Source organism: Phyllobates terribilis, unplaced genomic scaffold, assembly GCF_046119375.1.
Source record: "Phyllobates terribilis strain yellow unplaced genomic scaffold, ASM4611937v1 Scaffold_1__5_contigs__length_1240528914, whole genome shotgun sequence".
Taxonomy (NCBI): Eukaryota; Metazoa; Chordata; class Amphibia; order Anura; family Dendrobatidae; genus Phyllobates; species Phyllobates terribilis.
The window spans coordinates 776,517,762-776,544,807 of record NW_027362761.1 but is presented as its reverse complement, the minus strand read 5'-3'; the positions used below and the strand labels follow the sequence as shown (position 1 = coordinate 776,544,807).

At 41.8% G+C, this 27,046-nt stretch overlaps 1 protein-coding gene across 2 annotated transcripts in view; it reads right to left on the bottom strand.

The window, feature by feature from the left end:
• Window positions 1-26,646, bottom strand: part of BMP2K (BMP2 inducible kinase) — a 309,977-nt gene extending 283,331 nt beyond the window's left edge. Inside the window, exons 1-2 of one of the 2 annotated variants that reach the window (XM_073636997.1) lie at window positions 26,496-26,646; window positions 25,883-26,082 (exon numbers count right to left, since the gene is read on the bottom strand). In XM_073636997.1, the coding sequence (XP_073493098.1) occupies window positions 25,883-26,033 (151 nt within the window). In that variant the 5' untranslated portion in view covers window positions 26,034-26,082; window positions 26,496-26,646. Of the gene's footprint in view, window positions 1-25,882 lie in introns of both variants that reach the window. The other variant, XM_073636998.1, reaches the window with a different exon arrangement.
• Window positions 26,647-27,046: the final 400 nt, after the last annotated feature.

Below are 27,046 nucleotides of genomic sequence, written 5' to 3'. Positions count from 1 at the left end.
AGTGCAGGCAGCTAACTACTGTTGCATAAGTAATATATGACTATGTTCAATTTTTATGCATCTGTCCTTTCAAACTGTTTTTTAATTTCCCTAAAAGGAATCTGTCAGTATGATCACCCCTCCAAAGCCATCTATATCGTCAAGCAAGACATAGAAAGTTGAATAAAATGATACCTTGATATATCTGATGTCTTATTCCAGAGAAATCCACATTTTTCTTACTATGTAAATGAGTTAAGATCTACGGGCATGACATAGATCTCTCAGAGAGCCTACTTCTGGGGCATGTACTTTATTCCTTATATGACGTTGCCTAATCATGAGCAGGTTTGTTAGGCTAAGTGCCCACGATGCAGAAATGCTCCGGATTTTTCCTGAGCGTTTCTGCATTTCCCCTGGCAGAAAAAAAGCATGTGGATTGTACATGCGGATTTTACATGCGTTTTTCTTGCCAGGGACAAGTGTAAGTGAAGCGTTCTTCACATGCATTTCTGCATGCGGGTTGTCAAGCGCTTTCCAAGCGATTTTAGCATCACTTGGAAAGTGCTTGACAACTTGGTCACACTATATAAACCCATGCAACCGGCATGGATTTATATAGTGTGACCAAGTTAATAGTTGAAAAAAGAATAAAAATGGTAAAAAATATAAAAAAACATTATACTTACCTTCTGATGGCCCCCGGTCTTTTCTCCGCTATGTCCGATCTCTTCTATGGCTCGCGGTGGTCTGAAAGGACCTGCCATGACGTCATTTAGCCATGTAACGGGTCACGCGACGGCTGACGTCGGCGGTCGCGTGACCTGTCACATGACTAAATGACGTCATGGCAGGTCCTTTCAACCACCACGAGCCATAGAAGAGACCGGACGCAGCGGAGAAAAGACCGGGGGCCATCAGAAGGTAAGTATAATGTTTTTTTTATATATTTTTTACCATTTTTAATCTTTTTTCAACTATTAACTTGGTCACACTATATAAATCCATGCCGGTTGCATGGATTTATATAGAGCGACCAAGTTGTCAAGCACTTTCCAAGTGATGCTAAAATCGCTTGGAAAGCGCTTGATAACCCGCATACGAAAATCCATGCAACAACACTTGACAAACGCTTCTACCTGGCAGGAAAAACGCATGTAAAATCCGGAGCATTTCTGCATCGTGGGCACTTAGCCTAAATGTAAGACCTTGGAATGGATGGATGGAATGACAGTCTGCTCTCACTAATCTTGCAGAGCGGAGTGTGATTACATAGTGCCTGGAAGAAAGCAGAGATAAGTGTGATTACCAACACTTCTTCAGCTTTAATTATGGCAGCCAGTGGGGAGGAAGAGGGGATTATACATGAGATGATAGCTAATGGAAGTGTTTGTAATGAGACAAAGCTCTGCTGTACTGCCACTCCCCCCCCCACACTGACTGCTGTGATGAAAGCTGAATAAGTGTAAATAATAACACTTATGGCTGATCTACTCCAGGCCCTATGTAATTACACACAGCTGAGATCAGAGAGGAGAGCAGATTGTCTGTCATTACATGTCTCACACTGATAAATCTGCTCCAAGCTATTTTTCTCCCTGCATGTTGCTGCCAGCTTATAATTGAGCAACGTCATATAAGGGGAACACACTGAAAGGCATATTCTCTTGGAGACCTATGTCCTGCCTATAGATCTTAAAGGGAACCTGTGACCATTTTTTTTATGTCTGAACTCAGACTATCACCTTAAGGGGTATACAACTCCCTGACTTCCCCTGTATACCTCACAAAAAAGCTTTTGAAACTCTCCCACGCTTTATGCAAATCCGGTCGGTCTGGTCCATCTATCCCTCCTTCCGGCTTCTTATCGCCGTCCTCCTGCTCTGATTGACGTGGATGACGTCTACTGAGTCATCCACATAGCCGGGCGAAATCTCGTGCCTGAGCACCTTGCTCTGCCCTACTGCAGGCAGAGACTAAAACATAAGTGCACATATACACATGTTTTAAGCTCTGCCTGCAGTAGCGCAAAAGCGTACTTATGTTTCAGGCTCTTGCCAAAGTAGGGCAGAGCAAAGTACGCAGGCACAAGCCGGCAATGTCTCTGCGCAGTCGTGAGATTTCGCCCAACAATGTGGATGACGGAAGAGGCGTCAATTATGTTAATCAGAGCAGAGCGTCATCCAAGTTAAATCAGAGAAGGAGGACAGTGATCAGAAGCCGTGAACAGAGATAGACGCCTCAGCAAGGACGCCTATCAGACCAGATCGGCAGGATTTACATAGAGCGCTTGAGAGTTTCAAAAGTTTTTTGGGGGGAGTATACAAGGTGAGTCAGGGGGTTATATACCCCTTTATTGAATATGCAGACACATAGGATATAGCCACATATGTAGGAGTTTCATCAGAGACCAGTTGGTCAATATAAAACGTCCAGATGATGAAGGGATGTGTGCTATATGGACAAAGAATGGCAGACCATTCGGCTAAACATGCAACAACCAAGAGAAATTGCCGAATGTTGTGTCCAAAAAGAAATATCATATGACATATAGAGTATACTACCCATGTATCTATAGGGCACTAGGGGTAGTACAAAAAATGTCCATGCATGATAATATTAAGAGCAAATAGAAATCATTGCATACAAATGAAAATACACCTGTTGAAGACTAGGAGTAATGAATATGATGACAAGGAAACGTAGGGAAATGCCATATGTTACCTGATAAGGGTGATAGGTAGAATGCGGAACACACCCCGACGCGCGTTTCGGACGCTGAGGACCTTCGTCAGGGGGTTCAGATCCTTCAACAGGTGGTCATATTATTGAGCTTTCACCACCCCTTTCCCTTCCCCTCCCCTTTTTTCCCCCTTTTTTTCCCCCCTTTTTTCCCCCCTTTTTTCTGGGGGTGATTGCTCATACATTATATTACCATTATGGTGCTTACATGGTAGTCATCTTTAGATCTTTATATTTTCATTTGTATGCAATGATTTCTATTTGCTCTTAATATTATCATGCATGGACATTTTTTGTACTACCCCTAGCGCCCTATAGATACATGCTAATTAACTGTTGAGGCTTCTATTTATTATATATTACTGTTTTGCACACATATGCCTATGTAAGTGAGATGCTTTTTGTATGTATACATATTTTTAAAAAGATTTTTTTCTTATGAATGCGGACACTCTTGTGCTCCTCTTACCACTGTAACCATAGTCGAATAAAGGTCTTTTATTATACTCTATATGTCATATGATATTTCTTTTTGGACACAACATTCGGCAATTTCTCTTTGTTGTTGCATGTTTAGCCGAATGGTCTGCCATTCTTTGTCCATATAGCACACATCCCTTCATCATCTGGACGTTTTATATTGACCAACTGGTCTCTGATGAAACTCCTACATATGTGGCTATATCCTATGTGTCTGCATATTCAGTAATTTTCTGTGTCTCGCACAGGTATCGTCACTGGGGTCATGGACTTTAAAGCCAGGGAAATTTCCTGGCAGGGACAAATTAAAGATGTCTTTGGTGACAGTGGTGGGAATGCTTTGGGCCCTGCTGGTTTACAGGTCGATACAGCTATTAAGACCATTAAAAATTTGCTATTCAAACGAACCCGCCTCTGGTGGAATAAGGCATTTTTGGAAAACTATATACTTAAACAGCTCATTCCTAGGGGTCTTAGGATTAGAGTTGTACCATCTTTTGCCATTGAGGATAATGATTTCATTCGTAATTGGGAACAAGCTTGTAATGAAACATCCAGGAGGTTTATGGAGCTATTGATTGAATTAAATTCCAAATCCATCATAGAGATCGATAAAAAATTGGAAACTACATATACAACTGCTAAGGCTGATCTTACATCTAATCAGCTGCAAGATATTGAGGTGCAGATGAATAAACATATCGATAATTGGGTCAAAGAAATACAAGAAAATCAATCTAATAAACTCAACAGAGATCAACGTGATGCTGCCATGGGCAGGATATATAAATGGAGGAGACCTTTAACGTCTGGCACTGAGAGAGAACGTTCCTCTTCCATTACGTCTAATCCGGCATCCAGTGATGTGTCTACTGCCTCCTCATCCGTCTCTGCGTCAATTTTTTCCACCCCTAAACGTAAACGAGAATTTCGGTTTCTCCCCAACAAACGCAACCTTGGCTATTCACCGGAAAATAGAAATGGGCTTAAGGTAATTAATCTTAGTTCTTACATCTTCTCTAACACTGAGATTTCCCTACTTGGAAAAGGCCTTAGTTTCTGCCCTACGGCTCAATTTGACAGATTCACGGCCATCAAGGATTTGCATTTGTTTGCGAGGAACCTCTTATTCAAACGATACTTCTATGATACAAATACTTTACAATTGTTTCCCACAGAGACGGAACAGGAGGCGTTGACCATCCTGGAGGAACTAGCTGATGAACATAATTGTCCCCCTGGAGGTAAGATTCCGTCCTCCATTCAAGGACGTTCACATAAATTTCCTCCATTGTCAACCTGCCCCACGATAGACACATTTGTTAAAGTGGTGAGCAAGGATTTCAATGACATACCTCGGTACTCCACTTTTGACAATCTCACTCGAGCAGAGAGGCAATGTCTTCAGAGACTCCGTGAATTACCTGACATTGTCTTTAAACCTGCGGATAAGGGTGGGAATGTGGTGATATGGCCTAAGGCTATGTATGAGGTGGAAGCATTTCGCCAATTAAACGACTCTAGATGCTACAAGAAAATGACATTCAATCCCCTCGAGAAGTTCCAGACAGAACTGTCGGAAATTCTCCTGACAGCAAAAAATGATGATGTTATTTCTAAAGACCTACATCAAGCACTGTTGGTCAAAGAATCCACCATTCCCACCCTTTATTTACTTCCTAAGATTCATAAAAATTCAAAGGTTCCACCGGGTCGCCCAATCATTTCTGGTCGGGGTAACTATCTTGAAAATGTGAACCGATTTATCGACTCCAAATTACAGCCGCTGGTTGAATCATTACCTTCCTTTACCAAGGACACGAGTGATTTTTTAAGAAAAATTGACGGCCTTCACATTGACCCAGATACACTTCTGGTTGCATGTGATGTTGAGTCCTTGTACACCAGTATCCGGCACATTGATGGGATTCAGGCCACGCAATTCTTCCTACATACTTCTTCTGTGTCTCCCATCATGAGCAAGTTCATCACTCAGCTTTTACAATTTACTTTGTCGCATAACTTTTTTCTTTTTAAAGGGTCCTTCTACCTGCAGCTCCAGGGTACTGCTATGGGGGCATCTTTTGCACCATCTTATGCCAACCTTTTCCTGGGGTTGTGGGAGAGGGACCTTTTCCTGTCCGATCAGTGCGCCGCAATGGACCGCGTCCTTTTTTGGACGCGGTACATTGATGACGTATTCCTGATCTGGCAGGGCACCACGAATGACCTTGCTGATTTTATGGGACATCTTAATAAAAATTCCCTTAATATACATTTGACCTATCATTCTGACAAGGACTCTATTGAGTTCCTGGATGTTAAAATTAAGAGAGACACTCAGAATTGCCTTCAAACTGATCTCTTTCGTAAAGAAACAGCGGTGAATTCACTTTTGTTAGCTTCCTCCTCTCATCCTCCCGCTATGATCAGGTCTATACCTGTGGGCCAATTTTTGAGGTTGCGTCGGATTTGTTCTAATGATACAGACTTTGAACAACAAGCAATTGACCTCAAAAATAGATTCCTTAGTAGAGGTTACAGTCATCGCTCAATAAAAAAAGCATACAACAGAGCAAAACACACCTCAAGACATTCAACTCTATACTCCAACAAGACACCGACTTCCAATAAACGCATTAGATTTATCACACAATATCACGGTCAGACTGGGCTGATGCGACATTTTTTGGAGAAATCATGGCCAATCCTTCTATCAGATCCGATTTTGTCCAACCTTTTGGATCCAAAACCTAATATCACATTTAGGAGATCCCGTAATTTACGTGATAATTTAGTGGATAGTCATTACACCAATGAATTGACTACATTTTTATCTAATTCAAAGCCATTGTATGGCTGTAAACCGTGTGGTAAATGCGTTGCATGTCCTAATGTTGCACGGGCCCAATCTTTTTGTAGTTCTGATGGACAGTTGACATATCAGATTAAACAATCAATCTCTTGCACTACGTCGGCAGTGATATATTATGCTACCTGCCCATGCCCACTGATTTACGTGGGTTTGACCACTCGCCAATTGAAGGTCCGTGTAAGGGAACATGTTTTAGGTATAGGAGCAGCAAAAGAGATCAATGACATTTCTCTGTTAAAAACACTCCCACGACATTTCAAACAATACCATTACTGTGATGCTTCTCTATTACGGGTAATTGGTATTGACCACATTAAACCTAACATTAGAGGTGGTAAAATTAGCAAGTCTTTGGCCAAAATAGAAACAAAATGGATTTGGACACTCAAAACAGTTTGTCCTCTAGGCCTGAATGAAAATATTAGTTATGTTCCCTTTCTGTAAACAGCATGGCCCTTGAACTGTATGTTTGTTTTTAATTGGTTTTAACATTTTATATATTATATTTTTTCATAGGTCATGTTCCATTATTTGTGACATTGGTTGGTGACGACCAGTCCTGGTTCCCTTTTCCCTTCCTTCTCGGTTATATCCTTCTTCAACTATGTGATGACGGACGTCTCGGTTTCAAGTGGCGGAGTTCGCATGAAATCTATATTCAACTGTTTATTGGACATCAAGTCGATCTTATAGGAGCGTCTCTTTATATATATATAATTTATCTATCAATATTTTATTAATATGCATATCCTTACACATATTTTCACTCTAACACTCACTTATTTATTATTTTATATATATATATAATAATTTTTTTATTTTCATATTTTGATATCCAAAACACACTTTTTTACTTTTTTAGCACCTTTTTTACACACATTCACTTCTATCACTCAAGCGCATTTTTATCTCACACTTTCTTCTTTTCTTCCTTTTTCTCACTTTCTCACATTTTATATTCATATATATATTCCTTGTGTTTGGTTTATGCACCTATTCACCCACATTAATCCACACATATTTGCATATCACTCTCCCATTACTCTTCACCATTCATATATATTTTGCATATAATAAAAAAATACCACTATAAATAAATAATTTTTTTGACACCATTATTACATCACTACCATTTTGATATATGACATTATTATATTTTTTTCAATAATTTTTTTCAATATCTTTATTTATAATTTTTTTCATCATTATTATTATTCTTCATTTATATATTGCTTTGTCTGTGATGTTACACATGTATACATATATTTTCCTTGCCTTTATTTGGGCACCATCTCTTAGTTTTTCGCTCCTTCCCCTCTCTATGTTATTCTATTACCCATGCAGAGTGTTCGGAGGTTTGCGCATGCGCCGTCCATGTTCTGGGTGTCCCTGGCCCGGCGTCTTTATGTGTCAGGTGACTCGGACCTCCGATGTCATCAGTCACATGACGCGAGAGTCAGTGGCTCCCGGTCCCTCTGAATGGCGCATGCGCAATATCTGCTTTGACCGCGCTGCATTGGCATGCTATTACGTATAGCAATGACTCCTCCCCCTTCCGGCCCGTCATATCCCGGACTTCCGGTTCTCGGCTTTTAGCGTTCACGGTCAATAACCTTTACTATGACTGGTTAGTCACCCCTATTTAAACCTTCCAGTTCAAAGGATCTGAACCCCCTGACGAAGGTCCTCAGCGTCCGAAACGCGCGTCGGGGTGTGTTCCGCATTCTACCTATCACCCTTATCAGGTAACATATGGCATTTCCCTACGTTTCCTTGTCATCATATTCATTACTCCTAGTCTTCAACAGGTGGTCATATTATTGAGCTTTCACCACCCCTTTCCCTTCCCCTCCCCTTTTTTCCCCCTTTTTTTCCCCCCTTTTTTCCCCCCTTTTTTCTGGGGGTGATTGCTCATACATTATATTACCATTATGGTGCTTACATGGTAGTCATCTTTAGATCTTTATATTTTCATTTGTATGCAATGATTTCTATTTGCTCTTAATATTATCATGCATGGACATTTTTTGTACTACCCCTAGTGCCCTATAGATACATGCTAATTAACTGTTGAGGCTTCCCTTTATTGAATGTAGCACAAGCGCTGATTAAGGTGCTTAGCTCAGACATGAAAAAACTGGTGAAAGGTTCCCTTTAACAGCTCATTTACATGAGATGAACTAATATTTCTCTGGAATAAAACATTGGATCACAGATATCAAGGTATCATTTTATTCAACTTTCTAAGACCTGCATGCCCATTTGGATGACAGGAAGGTTGGTAAAGTGTCCCTAAACTTTAAGATGCCAATACACCTTCAATAACTGTCAGGCCATTGCTCATCTCAAGACACCCATCAAGCACATATAGTTTGAAATAAGCTGCTGTCAATCACCTCTTGTGTCGACTTCTCTCCTGAGAACAAAAAAATTGGGTGTTAAAATTTAAACACATCCAATTCTTTTTACTCTCACAACGACTGTCAAAGTAGATGTTGGATGCCCCTATACACACACCACACAGATAGTGAATCCGACAAAAATCAAGAGGGTTCAACCGACTTGGCTCTAATATCTATAGGGAAAAGGGAATATTATTCCTATAATAGGTCTATCATAGTATAATATGAATTGTGATACATAGTTCTCTCGATATGTGGAATGGAAACAGTCAAGGAGATGAATAGATATGTTCACCTATATGTCACCCATTATTCTCTGGACAGGATTGCTCAACATAAATATCAGAACTCAGAATCTGTCATGTTGTAAATTCCCACAAGGGTCACTCAGCATTTCTCACATTTCTTTACTACATATTTCTTAAACTGTAGCCATGGATACAATATGCAACTCACAGGCCATCACGTTTTAGGTAAATTATTATAAAGCCCAAATTACCAAGCATTATTTTTATATTGTTTATTATAAAATTGTATAAGTAGTGCCAAGTCACCCTGTATGCCCCTCCTAAAGATTAAAAGAAATATGGCCTTGTGGTAAAGACTTGGGAAAATGGAGACAGACTGCACTCTAGGGATGCCCTGCCTGACAACTCCTTATATTCAAAAAAGCTTTGTAAGGCCTTGTATCCATAGCAACCAGACCGTCTCAAATAATTTCAAGCAATATTGAAAAAAAAGCAGACCGGTTTAGCAGGAGTTCTTTAAAGTTGAGCCAAACTATGGGCAGCTTGAATCAGAGTCTGACTGCACGACTGCGTACTGTTACGCTCCGGCGTTTCACAGAAAACATCATTTGAAAAGTCAGCCAGGATTTATAGGGAGAGATGTGACTAGTCCAGTGTCGCTCGCAGCCGGCTTCTCTACACACCGCTCTTGATTTATAATAAGTGAACATATGGAGAAACCTGTCTATGATAGAGCGGTGCGGCACCAGCTAGTCTCATTTCCTTCTAGGTTTCCTGAACAGCTCTTCAGAGTAGGTTTTCTCTGAAACGACAGAGTGTTTCAGAAAAAAAAAAACATACCAAGCTGCAATCGTGCAGCCAAGCTCTGATTCATGCTGCCTGTGGATTGGGCAGCATGAATTTACCGACAGTTTCCCTTTAACCATTTCTGATCAAATTATTTAAGAAAGGAGTTCTACAAATTATGTTAGCTTGTGCATAACAAACACTTTGCAATAGATAACTCCTACGTCTAGATTTTGTGCTACTCATTATAGAGGCCCTGGTGTTCACATCATTCCTTCTCAAAATGTCCACCTTATGTGCACAATGTCAGTAGTCATAAATGCCCAAGAGCCCATTAATCTTGTATGTGGGCGGTAAATTATCTTCAGATTAAATGACCACTGCAGCCAATCACTGGGCTAGACGGTCTCGTTACAACTACCTTGGCGATTACCGCTGCAGCCTGTTAACACATCTGAGACACATGTTTATGGTTCAAGCTGCAGCTTTCTCCTTGCTCCCTGCAACTTTGCAAATACAAGTCTAAGGCCACAGCACCACTATCAGTATTTGGTCAGTATTCGGTCAGAATTTTTCCTCAGATGTGGGAGCCAAAACCAGGAGTGGGTGATAAATGCAGAATTTGTGACTTGTTTCTATTATACCTTTTCTCTGATTGTTCCTCTCCTGGTTTTGTCTCCCACTCCTGAGATAAAATACTGACCGAATTCTGACCAAATACTGATAGTGGGGCCGTGGCCTAATACAGGTTTCCCAGGAATTCAGCACAGAGGGCAGATTTCCATTACAGCAAGTGTAGAATAATTATAAAATACAGATTGCTAATCCACCAGTGAGGCAAAAATGAACATCAGGTAATAGCCGAACATATAAAAAGACAAATCAGCATTAATAATTGAAGTCTGGAGGGCAGACCTAAAGTAAATTTTCGCATGGTAGAATTTTTGTGAGCATATTATCAATCACTCTAGCAGATAACTGTGTATACAGCAAATCTCAAAACGCTTAGCCATAAGACTCTGGACAGGTACGGAACGATAAAGTAAAGAAACAGACAACCCTGGCGTCACACACAATTGCCCAAATTTATCATTGCGTTTGCTTCTGTTTTTGTCTAGTTTTGTGCATTTTTTCTTATTTTGCACTCAATTAATTCTTTTGCTTTTTTTTTTTTTTTTAAGTCTATTTTATATGTGCACTGCTCACCTGTTTTCTTGCTTTTTCCCCCTTTGTGGGCAGAGTCTAATAATTCCAGATGTTTTAGCTTCATTTATCAATTGCGACTTTTCAAAAAGTCGCAAAATTTGGCGCAACTTCACTCCAGTTTCCGCCTTGGTGTATTTTTGAGTACCCCAATTTTTTTAAGTAAAAAAGTCACAAAACAGTTCAAAGTAGGAAAAAAGACCATTTTTGACTTTGCACCAAATTCATGAATCACGTGCGTGATTTTGATGAGTTTGGGGCCAAAAATAGCATAAGACAAAAAAGTGACTTTAAAAGAAAAACACAAAATGATAAATCAAGCCTAATGATTTTCACCATGATCCAGCATTCTCAAAAGAACTAAAACATTAACCATTATGTCAAACTATGAAAATAATGATACTTAGGTAACCAATTCAGTATATATCTCAAGGAAATGAAAATCGATGTAAATACTTTTATGCCCAAAAATGACAAAAGTATTCTCGGAGAGATACCTTTATTGGCTAACCGGGAAAAATACATATATATTTTTTCTGGTTAGCTAACAAAGGTATCACTCTGAGAATACTTTTGTCATTTTTGGGCATAAAAGTATTTACATCGATTTTTCTGGCTAACACGGTACCACAATATAGCTTTGTATTGTACATCAAGCAAATTAAAAGAATTGATTTTGATTTTTGTAAAAATTCACAAGATTTATATTTTTTTATCGGCCAGGGACACTATGGATTAGGTCTTTATGTCAGCATGCGCTTACACCACCATAATGTATTATGCAGGTATGATGAATAAGTAAGACTTTGTCAGATACACAGTGATTACTACCAGACTCCCAAAAGGCTGGCGTATTGCGCTTACTGTTTGGTTCTTATGCAGTTTTCCCATTTTTACATATTTTTGTACTATTGGACTGAGTACTGTTTGGTTCTAGTAACCTATAAAATCAAAATGGGCCAATTAAATGTATAACCCGATTCTCTAGACAACCCAAAAATACATCAGATAATACATCAAATATTCATCAAAAATTTAGCTAATACTATATCCTATAATATAATGTGATATACCACATTAAAAACAATATGTAAAAATCAATATAGTATAATAAAACTAAACAAACTTTCTAAATGAAAGCCCTCTTCACAGTTCTTTGTTCAGAAAACAAATATGTAAAGCAGATACAAAAAAAAAAAACCAACAACACTATCTAGTGAGTACAAACTAGATAACATAGTTTCCACTGGAAGTCTTATCTGACCTTATAACATGACCAGAGACAAATACAAAGCCAGAAACTCATCCATAGACAGCCTGTTTCAGGGTGCTTGCCCCTCATCAGTGTGGAGCAAAGTCTTGCTAGTTAAAGAAGCACTTCTTCCATTAAAGTTTTTATCATCTTAAAACATTGCAGTCATCAAATTATATAGCACTGTGTTTTTACAATTGCTCATTTTGCCTTTTTACCCAGATAATTCTTCTGTTTTCTCTTCTCTATGTAGAAACAGGAAATCTCTTGTCTCTGAATTTATCATGCCCCTCTTCAACTCCTAACCTCCTCCCTATCAGGGACTTTTGCAGTGACTCATGACTCATACAAGGAAAATTGACATCCATAGAACTTAGAAGGATTCAGTTTTTAATCACATGATGTCATAGACCTACTGGAAAAGAGAAGAATTAGCAGTGTAGAAGGTCAAAATGAGCAATTGTAGGTACACAGTGCTATATAATATAATGACTGCAATATATTAACAGGATAAAAAAAATTGATGGGAGGAGTGCTTCTTTAAGAACAGCACCTTGGGGATATGCTAGTTCTCCAAGTAATTTGATATTACATTTTTACATTTCTTTTTAATATATTTCTTTCATTTAATATTAAAAAGGAATGTGTGCTGTCTTGAGAGCTGGGGTATACCGTACTTTTAAATTACTCATCTACAAGATAAACCCTTAAGGGGAATAAGGAGTTTAACTTTTAATAAATATATCTTATAAAACTATTAAATGTTGTATAATAGATTATTAAACATACACAATTTAACACTACATCAAGACTAGTTCACAAACTCCTTCAAGGCAAATTCAAGGATCCAGCGAGGACGGCTGCATAGTGTAGTGGATATGCAGCATGTTATTAGCCAGCAGGAAGTCATCAATTTGAGATGTAAACATAGTAGCTGAGCAGGGAGCCTCTGATGGCAGCGCCACCTGTGTCCTCATCAAGTATGCTCACTGCACGACATTCAACAGGTAGGAAAATAGTTGGGCAAATTTCATGAGTAAAAAGAAAAAACTAATCTCATATACTATAAATAATACAGCCTTTTCTTTGCCTATATCGGCTTCTGGATGATAAGAAAATAGCTCATCATTAACATATAATCCTGAGTTCCCTATTAACATATTCCAACTCTGTACACAAGAATGAAAAGTTACCATGAACCACCCCCTAAATTATATCCAATACCAACTATGACAAAGTACTTTAGCAGACACTATATCACAAAGTTTAAAGGGGTTGTCCACTACCTGGACAACCCCTTCTTGATCTAAATATTTGGCCCCGATAAAATAAAAAAACCTATACTCACCTCCCGTGCCAGCGCTGTTCCCGTGGTGTCGGCACTCGCTCTCCCCAGGGCTCCCGAGCTGCTGTTGTGACACGGGGCCCCGGCGCCCAATCAGCACGGACATCACTGTCCCCGTCTTCCAGCAAATCGAACATAAAAAGGAAGCCAGGGCTGCAGCAGAGCTCTGACTTCCTCTTCATGTTCAATTCGATAGTAGGAGGGCGCCGGGGTCACGTGTCACAGAACAGGAGCCTCTGGGGGAACGAGTGCCAACACCTCAGGAACAGTGCCAGCACGGGAGGTGAATCTAGGCTTTATTTTAATCGGGGCCAAGAGTGGGGTCTGAGAAGGAGTTGGCTTACACTGTGTTCCAAATTATTATGCAAATAATATTTTCGCAGATTTTCCCAAATTACCTATATGAATTGCAGTCATTGTAATTTTCCAGTCAAATAACTATTAGAGTACAATTGAAAGGTTTTTGTACAAACTGCCTATGAGAACAGTATATTTTTAAAAAAATAAAACACTCAAACTGCACTCAAAATGCATGTTCCAAATTATTATGCACAGCAGAGTTTTCAACCTTTTCATTTTAATAAAGAACAAAAAAAATGGTCATTTTTGAAATTATAAGCATTAGCAGGTTATTACAAACTGAAATCAAACAGTTTTCAACTCAAAACTTTATTCTAGGTGATGTTACATTTGCACATAGGACCCCTTGTTCGAAAGGAGCTTCTGAACTCTCTCGTCCATTGAATTTGTCAGGTTTTGGATGGTTTCTGCTTTAATTGTTTTGCATGAGGACAGAATACCCTCCCAGAGCTGTTGCTTAGACGTGAACTGCCTCCCGCCATCATAGACACTCCTTTTGATGATGCTCCAGAGGTTGTCAATGGGGTTGAGGTCAGGGGAGCATGGGTGCCACACCATAAGTTTGTCCCCTTTTATGCCCATAGCAGCCAGAGATGCAGATGTGTTATGTGCAGCATGAGACGGGGTACAAAAACCTTTCAATTGTACTCTAATAGTTATTTGACTGGAAAATTACAATGACTGCAATTCATATAGGTAATTTGGGAAAATCTGAGAAAATATTATTTGCATAATAATTTGGAACACAGTGTAGTAGTGGACAACTTCTTTATCAGAAACAAGACAACCATATATCCTATTAGGCATAAAAGACATCATTATTGGAGGTCCACTGCTCAGGCCCTAGATTGACAATCAGAAAGGAGAGCTACCTATTTTATTATTATTTTACACATCGAAAATTAGAGAATATTACTTTAGTAGTAAGTTTTAGTACACCACATCTGGACAATCTATGAATATTAAGAGCACTGATCAGTCTTATTGCCACGTGTAAGTAAAGGTAACAGATGGGAACGGAAAAGTGATTCCATACGTTCCTTTCATGTGCCTACATTTTATTACCAGTTTCCCTGCTGTGTTTTTTTCTATTTAAAAAGCAGCATCAACTAAATAGACAAAAAAGGTGTAGCTTTGCAAAAATCTCATCCTTCTATCAGTGCAACTATGCTTATTAGACATGAAAAAAATAGAGCAAGGATGGTGGCAGATCCTAGAATATATTAAATCATCTGGCAGTAGTGGTCTCATCATCCACATAACTATTTGGAGACCAAGATGAGAGTCTGTTTCACAAATCTGTGTTTCATCATGGCATAAGTGCGAACAAGGCAAGGTACAGTACTGGTCAGTTTAGACACACCTGTTCATGCAATGGTTTTTCTTGTTCTAATTGGAATGAGCATATTGCAGATGCGGACTGAAGGCAGCAAAACCATTTTTGGAACAGATGGAAACAGAGTGAAACACATGTAAAAAAAACGGAATGTGTGTTCAACCTTAGATTCCTCAAAGTACAATCTGTTTACTCTGATGACAACTATGCACACCCTTGGCATTATCTCAACCAGCTTACTCAGGTAGTCATCAAAATTGCTTTCCAATAGTTGTGGCACCCCAGGGGTCTGGTTTCCACAGTAATAGCAATATTACGTCTGTGAGCAGGTGGGAGGTTTCCTGGTCAGACATCCTATGCATGCCACACCTCCTGCCCAGTCCTGGGAGGGGAAGAACTTCCCCTATATAAAACTAGGGCTGAGGCAGGGTTAGGGAGAAAAAGAGCAGAGAACACAGACAGAGACACAGTCTGGTCTGTAGTGGAGCAGCTTTAGGAACAAGAAAGATCAGGAGCTCTGTGGGAGCTGTGCTAAAAGAGATCAGGGGCTGGAAGCTGTAGAGCTCGCCCTGATTAAAGAGTTCTTACCGGACCCGGAGTCCGAGGCTGTGGGGATTAATCCTTACCCAGCAGCAGAAACCGCCCGGCAGGGGATTTCAGGTCCTCTGGCCAAGAAACCCGAAGGCACGGTCACACGCAAGGGACCAGCACCGCGACGTGGAGCGGAAGCTACCAGAAGGCCCCGAGTCACCGGCCATACGGGTGAGCACCACACGGTACACTCAGGGACGTGGGCTACTCTTATCAGCCTCTAGCAAGGTAGCCAGAAGAGTACGATTAGTTGGGGAGGCCTACAACTCCGCCTGGCCAGGGGAGATCCCATCAGCTCACGGACTGACCAGGCCCCGATCGCTAGCCAGTACTCCGGGAGGGTCTACCTTGTCACCAGTAAAGACCCAAAACTACACCGCACCGTCTCTGAGTGGTTCCTGCTACCCCCCTTCAAACACGTCGGCTGCGCTGAGGCCATACCCCTCCCGTTGGGGGTTCTACCAGCTACGCTGCACAACCTTACCACCGGCCTCAGCGGTCTGCCCTGCAGCGGCAGCTTCATAGCCGCATTCAACGGGTGGCGTAGTCGAACACCGTACCATCTTCTGCTAAATACTGCCACTCAGTTTGACTCCCTGGGCACGGACCGGGTCACCGCCACGAGACTACTACCCCTATCAGATCCGGCTCCGGGTAGGCCCCCGCGTGCGCAACGCTACTCAGCACAGGCCCAGGGGCGCGTCATAGTCATCAAGGAGCTTTCCAGAGGTGCTGAGCACTTTTTGGCTGCTTAGCCTTCATTCTGAGGTAAAACTTATCTCAACTCAGATGAAGCTGTGCGACTGTGGGAGCCATGTCATCTGACACAGCACTCCATCCATCTACTTCTTGGTTACATAGCCCTTACATAGCCTAGACTTGTTAGAATGCTCTGCTAGTCATGCAGGGTAAGTCTGCTTTGAATTTTGGAATAAAACACCAATTGTGTCACCAGCAAAAAATACCACATCATCACACCTCCCCCTATATGCTTCATGGTGGACAACACATATGTAGAAACCAACTGCTCACCTTTTCTGCGTCTCACAAGGACATGCTGTTTGGTACCAAAAATCTCAAATTTTGACTTATCAGACCACAGTACAGATTTCCACTGATAGCTTATTTGCAGCAATGCGACCATAAACACTTGCTTCTCCCAAGATCCTCTGTGTCTGCTATTTGATGTCTGTACATCATTTATAAGTACTGTCATCTGAGGTGCTATCAATTTGTGGTTTCTGAGACTGGCAACTTTGATGAACTTATCCTATGCAGCAGGTAATTATTGGTATTCCTTTTTCTGCAGAGGACGTCATAAGAGCCGGTTTCATCACAACGATTGATCATTTCCATGACTGCTCTTGAGAATACCTTTGAGGTTCTAGCAATCTTCAGGACTGACTGACCTTGATGTCTTACAGTAATGATGGACTGTTGTTTCTCTGTACTTAGATGAGTGGTTTTTGCCATATTGTGATTCATAACAGTTGTGGAATAGAGCTTGGCACTGTATGTGTACAAAGACGGCCTCTGCAAAATACACCCGATGGTCACTGGTGATTTCACAAATAAACCTTTGACGAGGCATACCTGTTCATTGGAAGTCATTCTAGGCAACTACCTAATGAAGCTGACTGAGAAAATGCCAAAAATTTGAAAAGCTGTCATCAGAGTAAAAAGGCGGTGCTTTGAAGACTAAGGATTAACACATTCTGGTTTGTTTTGCATGTTTATTCTTTACTCCTTGTTTCCATATGTTCATTCATAGTTTTGGGGCTTTCAGTTTAAATCCACAATGTGCCCATTCCATGGTTACCTTGACTAATTACTAGGATGTCGCATACAAACTTTTGTAGTTTAAAGCCATATTCAGCTGAAGAACCATCTTAGAAATACTCAATCACCAGTTTCCCTTTCAACTTGTGAAATCTCTAATTTATAGCATAATAAATGTAACATACCTGGCGGCGTCCTTGCATGGTGGTCCATCTCCCACTGTGCAAGAGCGCGCACTTGATCTCCAGTCCAGAATGTCTTTCTGGCTTCCCTCCTTGCTGTCTGTCTGTTTCTGCTGCTTAAGGGCGGCGCCCGATCACTTCCTGCTTTTTGTACCTGCTGTGGGTCACACCCCTTGTGCGTCCTCAGCCTATTGCTGTCTGTCACCTGGTATATAGCTCAGCTGCTCCCATCTATCCCTGCCTGAGCATAGTGTTTCATTCAGTGTGTGCTTGCACTCTGAAGGTGCCAGGTCCCGTTCTTTGTCTCCTGCCTTGCGGTATCAGTTCCCGTGTCTGAACTGAGTCCTGTCTATGTCTCCTGCCTTGCGGTATCAGTTCCCGTGTCTGAACTGAGTCCTGTCTTTGTCTCCTGCCTTGCGGTATCTGTTCCCGTGTCTGAACTGAGTCCTGTCTATCTCTCCTGCCTTGCGGTATCAGTTCCCGTGTCTGTACTGTGTCCTATCTGTGTACCTTAACCTGCAGTCTGTACTCGTTCCTTGCCTGTTCGTTCCGCCTTCCTGGAGGCTGTATTTCCAGGCCAGTCTGAACACGCTCCTTGCCTGTTCGTCCTGCCTCTCTGGGGGCCGTATTCCCAGACCCGCTCCTGTATCCCGCTGCAGTGTCGGTCTCCTCCGTACACTCAGTTCCTGTCTGAACTCTCTCCTATCCTTTACCTGTTTTGCCTCTATGTCCGTTCCATTCCTTTTTCTGCAGAGTCTAAACTCGTACCTAACTCCTGCTCGTTGTCACTGTACTTCCGTTTGTGAGTTTGTGGTCCACTCGCTACTTCTCTGCAAGTACCCTGTGGGTATCTGGTTCTGCCTTTCCCTTCTAGTCTGTTCCGTGTGAACAGTGCCCTGTTCCCACCGCGTCTGCGGTTTTCGCTTTGCTCAGCTCTGTTCGCCGCGTCTGCGGTTTTCGCTTTGCTCAGCTTTGTCCGCCGCGTCTGCGGTTTTCGCTTTGCTCTGCTCTGTCCGCCGCGTCTGCGGTTTTCGCTTTGCTCTGCTCTGTCCGCCGCGTCTGCGGTTTTCGCTTTGCTCAGCTCTGTCCGCCGCGTCTGCGGTTTTCGCTTTGCTCAGCTCTGTCCACCGCGTCTGCGGTTTTCGCTTTGCTCAGCTCTGTTCGCCGCGTCTGCGGTTTTCGCTTTGCTCAGCTTTGTCCGCCGCGTCTGCGGTTTTCGCTTTGCTCTGCTCTGTCCGCCCCGTCTGCGGTTTTCGCTTTGCTCTGCTCTGTCCGCCGCGTCTGCGGTTTTCGCTTTGCTCTGCTCTGTCCGCCGCGTCTGCGGTTTTCGCTTTGCTCTGCTCTGTCCGCCGCGTCTGCGGTTTTCGCTTTGCTCTGCTCTGTCCGCCGCGTCTGCGGTTTTCGCTTTGCTCAGCTCTGTCCGCCGCGTCTGCGGTTTTCGCTTTGCTCAGCTCTGTCCGCCGCGTCTGCGGTTTTCGCTTTGCTCAGCTCTGTCCGCCGCGTCTGCGGTTTTCGCTTTGCTCAGCTCTGTCCGCCGCGTCTGCGGTTTTCGCTTTGCTCAGCTCTGTCCGCCGCGTCTGCGGTTTTCGCTTTGCTCAGCTCTGCCCGCCGCGTCTGCGGTTTTCGCTTTGCTCAGCTCTGTCCGCCGCGTCTGCGGTTTTCGCTTTGCTCAGCTCTGTCCGCCGCGTCTGCGGTTTTCGCTTTGCTCAGCTCTGTCCGCCGCGTCTGCGGTTTTCGCTTTGCTCAGCTCTGTCCGCCGCGTCTGCGGTTTTCGCTTTGCTCAGCTCTGTCCGCCGCGTCTGCGGTTTTCGCTTTGCTCAGCTCTGTCCGCCGCGTCTGCGGTTTTCGCTTTGCTCAGCTCTGTCCGCCGCGTCTGCGGTTTTCGCTTTGCTCAGCTCTGTCCGCCGCGTCTGCGGTTTTCGCTTTGCTCAGCTCTGTCTACCGCGTCTGCGGTTTCGAATTTGTCTCCCAGTCTGTACTGGACCCTACCCAGCCTGTGCTCTAGTCTGCCTGTTCCTGTATTCCCCGGTGTGGGTCAACAGCCGTGTCCGGAGTCTGACCTGGAGTAGACCCTGGTTCCTCTGCTCGGTTCCTCCCTGGTGCACTGGCGTCGTATGCCGTCGTGCGACCTTGGTCGGATCGGGCAGATACTTAGTTACGCCCCTCCAGGCACTCTCCGGTTCATGGCACAGTGGAATCACTACATAAACACGCACACGCCAGTCAGTCCAGGCGTGTGCATAACAATAAAACAATTACATTGTTTTGGAAACTTCAGTGTTGTTTCCTTGAAATGCATGAAAGTACTGACAAACTGGCAGATTTCCCACGTTTAATCAAGACTCCTTATTCCACCATGATGTAATACTATTACTTTTACATTTGGACAAATAGATTTATATTTATATTACAGTGTGATGCAGCAGCAAAAAAGGCAAATACAATTCTGGGATGTATTAACAGAAGCATACAGTCTAGATCACGTGAAGTCATTATCGGACTTTACTCCTCTTTGGTCAGACCTCATCTGGAATACTGTGTTCAGTTTTGGGCACCACATTTTAAAAAAGACATTGACAACCAGGAGCAAGTTTAGAGAAGAGCAACCAGAATGGTGACCGGTCTGCAAACCATGTCCTATGAGGAACGGTTACAGGATTTGGGAATATTTAGCTTGCAAAAAAGAAGACTGAGAGGAGACTTAATAGCTGTCTACAAATATCTCAAGGGCTGTCACATTGTAGAAGGATCATCTTTATTCTCATTTGCACAAGGAAAGACTAGATTAGATATTAGAAAAAACTTTTTGACAGTTAGGGTGATCAATGAGTGGAACAGGCTGCCACGAGAGGTGGTGAGTTCCCCTTCAATGGACATCTTCAAACAGAGGCTGGACAGACATCTGTCTGAGATGGTTTAGTGAATCCTGCTTTGAGCAGGGGGTTGGACCAGATGACCCAGGAGGTCCCCTCCAACTCTACCATTCTATGATTCTATGAAGAGAACAAAAATCAATAAAATTTATCCCGACTTGCTAAACAACATGAATCTGAAAACCTAAAGCCAATTCAAAGCTGGATGCGCCAATGAGCCGATAGAGATGAGAAAAGACAAAATTATATAAAAAAAAAAATATGTTGGGCTTGGTCTGGTTATTAATAATAATTATGTATTTACTGTGCTTCATGAAAAATAATGAAACTCTGGGAATAACACTTTAAAGGATTTAAAGCCCCCATACTTATTCAATTTTTCAAACCCACCATGTACATCTTACGCCTCTTGTCTCTGCAATGATGAGAGATGATGTTGGGGGCATACAAGGATCAGTCAACTTCAATTTAAATACCCATTCCTCGTATGGGGAGATAAGCATTTGTCAGTTGTTTGGCAGCAACTTTCTTCCCTACAGAACATTCAAGTGTATGAGGAAGTCAAATAGATAGTTGTGTACTGACACCTTAAGGTATGGACACACGTCTTTTTCAAGTGGGCAAACCATCAATTTTCCCCAGAAGATGCTTCAAGAAATGCCAGCATTTTTTTCCCAAAGAGTCTTTTTTAGTTGTTTCCTGAGCTTTTTTTTTTTTTTTAACATTTCTGACTGCTGCTGGGTTTCTTTAGTGTTTTTCTGGCCCCTTTTTTCCTGAAATTTTAACTCTGCTCAACAATTAAAAATCCGCAAGGGGTTTTTGAAGCAAAAATGCTGGCAAAACAGTGAAAAAGAAGATCGGGCATCTTTTGAGCCTTCCCATTGATCTCTATTGTAAAGTATAGAGTGCCTTCAAAGTAGAAAATGACTGAAGAAGGGTCAGGTCACTCCTTTTAACCTCTTGCCATCTTTGGAAACCTGAAGCGGTTAAAAGACGCCCAAAAAAGACTGAACATTTTAATAGCTAGTAGTTTTTACTTTGAAATGTTCATTCTTTTGAGCAATTGCTTGGCACTTTTTTCAGGTGGGTTTTGAAGCAGACCCGCCTGAAAAATAAGTCATTTGTGCATATCCTTAAACTTCTCCTTTCTGCTGAATCCACTTCTAGCTTTGGCTCTAAAGACTACATCAGAATCTTCATGTGTGTTTCCAGCCTAAGGGCTTCCTTTACGCATGTTAAAAAAATGACAGTGATCCTAAAACTGCATCAAAATTCCAGAAAAATGCCGCAGAGAAAAAACAAACATTGCTTAGAGTGTGATTAATATTTCAGTGCAAAAGTTTATGCAACATTTGGCTTAAAAAAAAACAAAACACAAAAACAAAAAAAAATATGAATCTTCCCAAAACTCAAAAGCGCTGATTTTTCTTCAATGCAGTTAGCAGTTTCATAAACATGGATTTTACACGACCTTATGTTGCAGAATTGCCATAGACGTATTGGGATGGCCATGTGCAATGAATCTTGTGCATGAATATCCCAACAATACACATCTGTATTCACAATGCTCATGTTTACAAACAACAAACAAAAAATATTACAAAGTAAATGCTACATAGGAAAATAGTAAAAGAACAAGAGTTCATGGTATAGGCTTAAATTAAGTTTAGAAAACTTCCAGGTTCCCTGACTTCAGAGATAGTTTACATACATGTGGCCCACTCCGCATCATACAGCTGTGGCCACAGAAATGTCACCTCTGGGACCACAATTATCATAAAAAGCCAATGTTTGCAGAAAGGCCATGCTTACAGATATCGGATTCTACACTTACGGCTGATCTAAATCTTGAGTCCGTTATGTCTGTAAATTGTAGACATGACTGGCTCCATGGCAGTCCGCTATTGACATGCCATGAACTGGTTCTTAAAAGGAACTTGCAACGATTTTTTACACATTAGTCTTAATGAATACAAAAAAAAAAAAAATTTGCTTGTGCACAGCAGTTTTTACTTGGTCCGTTTAGCACACTGACCAAATATACGCTTGTCTGAACGAGCCCTAAGGGTATATGCACACAGGGCATACATGCATTGGATTTCCTATATGGATTTTACAGATGGAAAATTTGCCGAGTATCGCAGTAGTCGCACTGTAAAAAAGATGTCACTAAGGCTGGGTTCAGAAAAGCGTATTTAAAATTTTTCATTGAGAAAGAAAACAGACAATTTTTCACCTGTGTGGTCTTCAGTTTGTGATCTTTTTTTTTTTCCTCTGCTTGACGTTTTATACATCAGCAATGTAAAATATAATAGCCCAAATACAGTTTCTATGTTAATAAATGGAATGGTTCTGTAAAAAAGTAGATGCCATATACAATTCAGTTTTTTAATGCACCCGCTGAACTGAATGGGGGAGTCAGATCCGAAAGGCGAACATGCTACAATTTTTGATTTGTTCATGTGTATTACATTATTGACTTGCTTGGTGTGCTGTCTGTAAACTATCCGTTTTGCAAAAGTGCAGCACACGAACGTTTAATAATCTAGTCTGAATGAGCCCCAAGTCTCAAGTGGAGAATATCTGAAGTATAAATTGACAGGCGCTGCAGATTTCCAACCACAGCAGGTCCATTTATGGTGCGGATGCCACGGTACCATTTCCTCAATGAAATCTGATGCAGCGATTGATGCTTTGAATTTTGCTATCATTTTCAAACACAATGGAGCTAATTCCTGTGTATTTACAGGAAAATCCACAGCAAAGATCCAAGTTCTCAAAAAAGAAATCCCTGGCAGATTTGCTGTTGGCAAACCCATGCCTTGTGAACATGACTCAAGAGACTACTGATGGCTCTCAAAGTAATGACAAGTAATATTTCAAAACTATACAGGCCTCCTCTTCAGGCATGGGAAAGAATAACAAGTACCGAAGTTATGTCTTGTCATGTAGATCAATTTCCTACCAGAACATCTAGAATCTATAAAATATAAAACCTTAAAAGGCGTATTCTCAAGTTTTCAAATGACCTACAGGTGCATCTCACTAAATTAGAATATCATCAAAAAGTTAATTTATTTCAGTTCTTCAATACAAAAAGTGAAACTCCTATATTATATAGAGTCATTACAAACAGAGTGATCTATTTCAAGTGTTTATTTCTGTTAATGTTGATGATTATGACTTACAGGCAATAAAAACACAAAAGTCATTATCTCAGTAAATTAGAATACTTTATAACACCAGCTTGAAAAATGTTTTTAAAATCCGAAATGTTGGCCTACTGAAATGTATGTTCAGTAAATCCATTCAATACTTGGTCGGGGCTCCTTTTGCATCAATTACTGCATCAATGCAGAGTGGCATGGAGGCGATCATCCTGTTGCACTGCTGAGGTATTATGGAAGCCCAGGTTACTTTGATAGCAGCCTTCAGCTCATCTGCATTGTTGGTTCTGGTGTCTCTCATCTTCCTCTTGACAATACCCCATAGATTCTGTATGGGGTTAAGGTCAGGTGAGTTTGCTGGCCAATCAAGCACAATGATACTGTAGTTTTTAAACCAGGTATTGGTACTTTTGGCAGTGTGGACAGGGGCCAAGTCCTGCTGGAGAATTAAATTTCCATCTCCAAATAGCTTGTCGGCAGAGGGAAGCATGAAGTGCTCTAAAATTTCCTGGTAGACGGCTGCGCTGACTTTGGTCTTGATAAAACACAGTGGACCTACACCAGCAGATGACATGGCTCCCCAAACCATCACTGATTGTGAAAACTTCACACTAGACCTCAAGAAGCTTGGATTGTGTGCCTCTCCACTCTTCCTCCAGACTCTGGGACCTTGATTTCCAAATGAAAACTGGAACCTTGTGGAGTGTGTCAATGACTGCCTTCTGGACATCTATCAAGTCAGCAGTCTTCCCCATGTTTGTGGAGCCTACTGAAACAGACTTTTTAAACGCCTTTGCAGGTGTTTTTTGTTAATTATTTTAATTTACTGAGATAATGACTTACGTTTTCATTGGCTGTAAGCCATAATCATCAACATTAACAGAAATAAACACTTGAAATAGATCACTCTGTTTGTAATGACTATATAATATAGGAGTTTCACTTTTTGTATTGAAGAACTGAAATAAATTAACTTTTTGATGATATTCTAATTTAGTGAAATGCACCTGTATATGATAGATCTTCAGCAATCAGGAAGTTATATCCTAACTAATGGAATTCCCACCTAGTACGAGAACCGGGCCTTTGAGGAGACCCATGTAAATGGAGTGGTGGTCAATCATGCGGATTACCGCTACACTCAGCTTGTCTTTGGCTCTCCTATTAGAATGAATGGAGTGGCAGTGTGAATGATCGAACACTGTGCCACACACACGACTCCCTGATTCTCAGGATCAGTGCAGGTCCCAGCGGTCGGACCCTCAGCAATCAGGAAGTTACCCTATTCATGGAATAAGAGATAATTTCCAGACATGAGAATACCCCTTTAAAACGAACCTGTCAGCTGATTTATGTTGTCTTAACCAGCATGATTCAGCTGACCAGTTCCCTTTTAAAGTCCATTCTCAAGTTTAGAAATGAACCCATACACATTCTTGCTACCCTATATGTTATACCCGGAAATGATGTGGCTTTTTCAAAGAAAAGATATTTGAAGAAGTGTTTAGGAACTATATGCAGGACCCCGGCAGCTGTTCCCCACCCTACTCCCCATGATTGATAGGTCCTTATTTGTGCATATAGGGAGAGACCTGACAGTCAAAGAGATCAATAACACAGTAATTTGGATGCAGGCTGCCCATAATTTGGGCAGCATTAATCAGGGTTCTGTCTAATTTTTTTAAATAATTTGGGGTCCAACTTGTGATCTAGTGCAAAGAGATTTTCTCAGTAGACATAAGAAAAAAATAAATAAAAATCAATGGGGATCTGGGCATGCAGTCTACACTGATAAGCCATTGATAAGAGTTCCAAATTCAATGAGGCATATGTATAGAAGAACCCACCATAGACCCCGGATTCAGAACTCAGACCCCACATGTTACTACAGTGTCACTCAGGAAAACATATAGAGCCTCTTTATCTAGGTGGTCATTTATATGAAAGCGACCTGTTTTAAATGGTAACATTGAGTCCCTTACTGAGGGATGGGGGGGCGAGAGGAATCCGTTTTATTGCAGTTTCTGCTTTATGTGTCAATACGTCTATAGCAATATTACAGTAATGGGAGAACACTCCCTGCCATTGCACAATCACAAAGTGGGACAGGGTTACTCAGCTGCACTGAAACTTAAAAGGAACAAATAATAAAAACACACACACACACATATATATATATATATATATATATATATATATATATATATATATATATATTTTAGATTTCTACTATAGCATTGCATATGCCGGACGGATAAAATAGAAAATAACCATAAAGTTACCTTCTGCCACCAGCTCTTCCACGGTGACTTGGTGACGACCAACAGTGAACCCTCTGCCCACAGTCACCCCTCCAGATGATCCGGTGCCCAGGCTCGGTCCACTGCCTCCACCACCACTCTCTGATTTTGGCATCCGAGAAAACTTCTTCATGGTGCCTTATCCTTAGGCAGCACCAACAGCCAACAGACCAGCACCAAAGCTGGCAGAGTAAAAAAAAGAAAAAAAAAGCTCCCTGGCACACTCAGCAAATATGCCCAATCACAAGGCTGTCACATACACACAAAGGCTGCTTAACACACAGCACCAATCACACTGATACAAAATAGAAAATCACAGTGTCTTACAGTACCAGCCAAAGAGGGCACTGCCTACATACACTCAGGCACAGAACACAATAGAAATGCCAGCTACTGCACTAGGCAGGAGAGGGTGCCACACTGCACCAGCAGCATGCCAAGCACTCACATCTGTGACCCAGAGCTAGGGAACCAGCAGACAAGGCAGTGCCCCATCCCCTCCCCTGCAGCCAGTATGCCCATCTGTCACACACACTGGGTATAGGTGTGCCTGTGCCCTCCCTCTGCCCGCAGTCCTGTGCCCTGGCTTGCTCACTACTAGTAGTTGTTGCTTTCTCTGGCTGTTGAAGTGCTGGAAACGGAAGAGGAGAATCCTAAGTTCATCCATTCAGAGGCCAAAAACCTCCTCCTCCTGCTGCTGCTGCTAGTGGCGGCTCCTCCCCATGGCCGCCCATAAACTGACAGCAGCAGGGAGGGGGAGAGGGCACCACGTACTGTACATGACAATGCTGAGGAGACTGGGGAGAGGAGACAGGAGAGAGGAGACAGGAGAGGAGCTCTCCGCAGTCTTACAAGAATAGAGGTCTGACCAGTAACAATACACAACACTCTAGTCAGGTGCCCTGAGCAGGAGGGAGATGAAAGAGACCATTGTCATGGAGTTAGGGCGGTCTTAAATGACTTTGGGACCCCTTATCTCACTTTGCAGGCATAAAGGGTGTTTCCTATAATATTTAATTAGCTCTAATCTAGCCCAACATGGTTCTCCGTGTAAAAACTAGCAGAAAAGTGGGTAAATGGCTGACTTTTAGGGCTCATGCAGACGCTCAGTATTTGGTCAGTATTTTACCTCAGTATTTGAAAACC